This window comes from Bidens hawaiensis, unplaced genomic scaffold (genome assembly GCF_021521415.1).
Source record: "Bidens hawaiensis isolate Kalapana, Puna unplaced genomic scaffold, B.hawaiensis_p1.1 tig00003752_1, whole genome shotgun sequence".
Lineage (NCBI taxonomy): Eukaryota > Viridiplantae > Streptophyta > Magnoliopsida > Asterales > Asteraceae > Bidens > Bidens hawaiensis.
In genome coordinates, this window is record NW_027491215.1 from 1,928,274 (window position 1) to 1,933,888 (window position 5,615).

Below are 5,615 nucleotides of genomic sequence, written 5' to 3' on the forward strand. Positions count from 1 at the left end.
ATATGATGGTATTCAGTACTTCAAAAGAATGTTGAGATCGTTGAACACATTGCCAGAATGTGAAGTGAAAGACTTAGCCAGATTGGGATTGATAAATCGAAGTGATGATAATATGGCTAGAGTCATCGGGAAGATAGTATGGAAGGAGAGTATAAAGAAAAAGAAGTTCGAGCTGCTGAAACCACAGAAGGGTAAACTTATCAAAGATAAAGATAGAGGGTTGAGAGCAGATGGCAAGCCTTGGATGATTATGAAGTATAAACTGATCCGGTGTTTGAAAGAAGTGCCGATGAAACAAATGCCCAAGGATGTGCTCAAAGAGTTGAAGTGGTGGTATGTAGATTGTGAGACAGCTGAAGCAGTGATGGAAGATGAAGATGAACAAGAGCTGCTGAGAGTCTATGATCCGATGCATCTAGTGAACCTATCTCGAGCTGATCTGCAGGTGCTGAATGAGAAGAAAATCTTTTATATTCCTGCTTGGAAAGACGAAGCGAGGAAATATCAAAGAGTTGTGTCGGTATGTGTACGAGAAGGAGTGAATGCTTAAAGATGAAGATTCAAGATTGTTGAAGATTACAAGACACGTGCTTGAAGATAAAGAGATGAAGCTATTGCCAAGGGGGAGTCTGTTGGTGCATGATGTCAGTAGTTCAGTGTCTAGTGTCTGTAATCGAGTTTGTAATGTTTTGTATTTGATGTAAGCGAAGTTAGCTAACAAGTTCGCTGATATAGGCGAACTTGTTAGACAGGCGAAGTTAGGGACAACTTCGCCTGAACATGCCAGGCGAAGTTGTCGTGATATATATTGATTAGGTTACGGCTTGATCAAAAAGGAGATTGATTATTCGAGTTTACGAGTCAGAGAGTCCTGTAATCAGTGATTGATATCACGTGTTTAAGGTTGCAATATAACGAGTATTTGTTTATTGTAACGTGTGTTCGATTGTGTTAACTCGTATTGTCTTCTACGCTCGTAACGTCTTACGTAGGGATTCCGCACCTATGTAGAACGAGATATCTCGTGTAGATCCGGCTGGGAACCTACAATACCCGGACCCGAACCTGAACCCGACCCGGGTATTACTAATACCCAATTTTTTTAGTACTCGATCATACCCGAACCCGGTTCCATACTCAAACCCGAGTTTTCATGATACCCGATTTGTGCACCTCTAGTACATCTGCTACAATCTTTTACATGTGAACTTCTATCAATCGCTCAACGAAGATTGTTGGTTACTTTATTTCTTGTGACGTGTTATCATATTTAAAAAATTCAAATCCTATTTTCGGGGTTGTTACAAAAAGCGTTTTCCTTACCATTTGGGTTTTGTTCCGAGCCATGATTTCAATCTCAACTTGATGAAACATTCGGATTTACCTCCAAATAACTTAACATTATTAGCTTATTTTGCACTTAATACCTTCTGGTATTATTTCAGATCCTTGTTTCACTATTATCTTATCTCCATACTTAATATTTCTTTCTTTAAAGCGGGAGCATAGTAAACACAAGGAGCAATAGTTTCTTTTCAAAAAGAACTGCCTTGGTTTTTTTCAGTTCCATGAGTGAAAATCATGACTTTATTTAGTCCTTGTATCTATTCCTTGAATTCTTTTTAAGACACGCAAACATGTATTCATTTCTAGTTATGTGTTTTCTGAACCAAAAACTTAATTTTGTCCCAATTTTTAGTTTTTTTTCCTTCGATTAAAAACTGCATTTTTGTATTGAAAGAAACGACTCAGTTGAACTTAATTGGTAGGATATGAAGACGCATAGTGACCAAAGTATTTTAATAGCAATGTACACCTTTTGGATTTTGCATGTCACGTTGTCCTTCCTTTCTGTTGCGTAGGTGCATATGTTTTTATGGATAAGTCTGAACTGCCTTGCTTTGTTCGTTATTCGATTTGCTGATGCATTCTTCAAACAATGTGGCTTCCTGATTCCTTTCTTTTTACGGATTTGATCCGTCAATCAACTCAAGTTAGCAAGATCAATCGTGATTCCGTCATGCCCCCATGTTTGTGAATTCCAAAACCTTTATCGCTCTTGCCTGAATCCCTTATTGCAACTTCAGGACAACTTGAATTTGATTGTGATCCATCTTCTTTTGATTCGAGATGCCACTGTTAGGGTTCTCCATAGGATCGAATTAAATCAACAAAATAAAGCAAACATAATCACTTAAATACACAAACAATGCTTCTGAATAGTTGTCCTTGAAATACAAAAGCTTAACACTTGTTCTTGTTCTACAGACAAAATATAGCCTCATGAAACGGTCCCCTTCAAGTAAAGGCGACGTTCCATGTTATAGTTACAATAAACTGAAGCATACGACATCGTTTATAACTTCAAATAACAAAAAAGGACTGATTAAGCGATTGTTCGGCCTTTTGGTGGGACAAAGAAGGACCGATGAAGTGATTGCTCGGCCTATGGTCCAAGCCGACAACGCGTAGCTTAGACCTTTGGCCCACAAAAACATATCATTGTTATAAAACACAACAAACATAAACGACAAAAGATAAAAAACATTATATTTTAGCATAGTATGCTGTTTTTTTACACGTTTTTAGTTACTAATTAACTGTTACTGAAAGCCATTTGACTGGTGAACAAATAGAAAGACTGGTTGGATTTCCGGCTTATATATATATATATATATAACATATGTCACTGTTACTGGTTTTAGACTTTCTTCTTCCCTTCAGTTGATTAGCTCTTGTAGTTTTTGGTGTACACTTGTTACCTCTATTCCGATCCTCGTAAATCTTGCCTTCAAAAACAATTACATAACCTAAATTAATCAATAATGTACATTACAATAAATCCATGTTACACCCTCTTGAAAGGGTATTAAAGTAATCTCGTACCTTAGCATGAAGGGTATAGATGACTTTATCATCTATGGTAGTGTACCCTCCCTTCACCACCTCAGCTCCTCCTTCTTCTACAATATTAATGATTTCAGGAAACGATATTTTTCTTTCTAAACCGATGATCAAAAGCACTTTCAGACCGCCGTCCAAATCATGTACCTCCAACGTAGACGGTGACGTAGGTGGAGTACTTACAATTGCTCCTCCACAACTCAACGTCGACCACTCATCTGCGAGTGTGACGTTACAAAGTGGATTGCCTTTTTCGTTAGCAGATCTCAAAGCTTCATTCCTCTTATGTTTCAATACTTCTATTCGTTGTCTTAACTGCTCGATGTAGGCAATCGAGTGATCGAACTGGCTCTCTTGCATGAATAACTGCCGAAAGAAACCCTAATTACCAACTAAAAATATATACATATATATCTTACAGTTAGTTATTATATTTCGGCTAGAGACATGTTAAACTTTAAAACAGAACACGTACGTACTCACCTTCAATTCAATATATATAGCAAGCACTTCATTTTATTCAGTGAAATTATTTTAAAATCCTAATTATATATATGAACACTGATTGAAAACATATATAGAAGAAGATATAAAGGTGAAGAAAATATGCATGTTAACTATTGATGGATCGAGAAAGAGATGGAATACCTTAAAATGTTGAGAGGACAATGAAGGAACTAAAGAGTTGAGCTTGAAACAAAGCTGTTTCATGTGAATTCTCTGATTCTTCTCTATTATTTTACGTTCCATCTTCTTTGAGCCGCCTTTGGATTTCTGCATCATTAGACTCGATCGTGTCCTGATATGATGTCCGGATATGTATATACTTCTATGTCCAAGTAAGATAGGTTAATATTGTAAGACTATAATTCTGTAGCGTACATGTGTATATATAAAAATAGGGTACATGCCCCCCCATGAAACATTTACATCAATGCCTTTTATTCAATGAATACAATATAAATGAGTGGAGCCAAGGTCTTCAAGGTACTGGGTACAATAATAAATCAAACAAGTGCATGTTATTTTCGGGTTTTTCGGTTATGGTTTTTCTTATTTTCTTATGGGTTCGCTTTCAGTTTTTGCCATTTGAGTTAATAATGAATTTAAGTATAATCATTTTATTAGTTATTAACTAATTGATTATTATACGTTTGGTTAAAAATATTTGAGTTACATATTAATTAAATTGTTATAATTACTTAAAGTAAAAAATAAAAATATTGAAATTTGGTTCGGTTTTTCGGTTTTTCATAAAACATAAAACCAACCGTCGGTTTTTGCTTCGCTCGTTTTTTTTTTCTTTTTGGATTTTTTCGTTTCGGGTCAGGTTTTTTCGGTTTCTTGCACAACCCTAGGAGTATTTTGATACGGTAAAGAAATACAGAAAAATGTTTTAAAATCTTCTTTCCCTTACAATCACGGTTCATTGCTACATAAATTGGGTTATTCAATGGAGGTCCAGGCTCGAACCCTACATACAATACTTTGGAGAGGGCATGGGTGGCTCAATGACGGAAGACCGGGAACTTAGTGATCTCCTGTCCGGTTCGATCCTGAGGGCGTCCGGTTTTTAGTATTTTACCACTAGTGGGCCTTCAGGCGGGTGGGTTTTTCCCTGAACCGGAGATACAGTTAATGATGTGAGATAAATGAGTGTATAGCTCATAGCTTTAGCTTAAGGAGGGATTAATGACATAAAGTAGAAATGAAATGAGACAAAGTAAATGATGTAATGCATACGTGGAGTTAATGAGTGTATAGTTCATAGCTTTAGCTTCTTTATGTTTTATGTAACATTGCCTCTACGATTTTTCATTCTCTTTCTTAAATCTTGATTACGTCTATGATTTTTTTTCCATTGTCTCTCTGCCTTAAATCTTAATTACGTAAGAGTTTGGTCAAAACGGACCAATTAATGTATAGAGAGGATGAGTGGTGTATGTGACTCTTTATTTCTTTGTTGTTTTATGATATATACATATGTGAATATGAGGATAAAATTGAATTGGAAGAGAGACATGAGTGATTGAGTGTGGTCTTTTCTAATGTTTTGATTGATTACGAGAGTCTTGTTATCTTTAAACCGTGAGATTAGGTTGAGTATAATGTTATAATAATAATAATAATAATAATAATAATAATAATTTAATAATAATAATAATAATAATTACTGTGTTACAGTTACATCCACTACGTGAAAAAAGGGCTTTGGTCATACATGTGCTGAAATCGGTTTGCCACACTTCAGATTAAATGTGTGACTAAAGGTCACCAATCATAGTTTCAGCCACACAACTAATATCTGTGTGACAAAAAAAAATACACCTGCTAGAACTTTTAGCAACACATGTTTGGTTCATGTGACAAAAACACACATGTTCTGAACCTTAGTCACACATGTTCGGAGCTTTAGCCACACATGTTTGGTCGTGTGACTAAAAAACATACCTATACACAGCAGGTCGAAACCTTTAGCCACACTTTAACAAAAAAAAATGTGACGGTTACTAGCCACACTTAGAAAAGTGTGGCCGATTGTGATCTACGGCCACGATAGATTTCAATGATGTGGCTGAATGCTAATACATATTGTCACACTTACGGGTCAATGTGACCATATAACATTGTTTGTTAGCCACTTATATGCTTTTATGTGTGACTTAAAGCTAACGATGACATTAAAACAAAACGCGTGACTATTAACATTT

The 5,615-nt window shown here is 35.8% G+C and overlaps 1 protein-coding gene across 1 annotated transcript; it reads right to left on the reverse strand.

The window, feature by feature from the left end:
• Positions 1–2,720: 2,720 nt before the first annotated feature.
• Positions 2,721–3,715, reverse strand: LOC143624284 (transcription factor bHLH162-like). Its single transcript, XM_077094991.1, has 3 exons — positions 3,553–3,715; positions 2,887–3,270; positions 2,721–2,789 (listed from the first exon to the last, which is right to left on the reverse strand). Exons 1-3 carry the CDS (start codon positions 3,685–3,687, stop codon positions 2,721–2,723), a joined length of 588 nt encoding a protein of 195 aa, XP_076951106.1. The 5' UTR covers positions 3,688–3,715.
• Between the last annotated feature and the right edge of the window lie 1,900 nt (positions 3,716–5,615).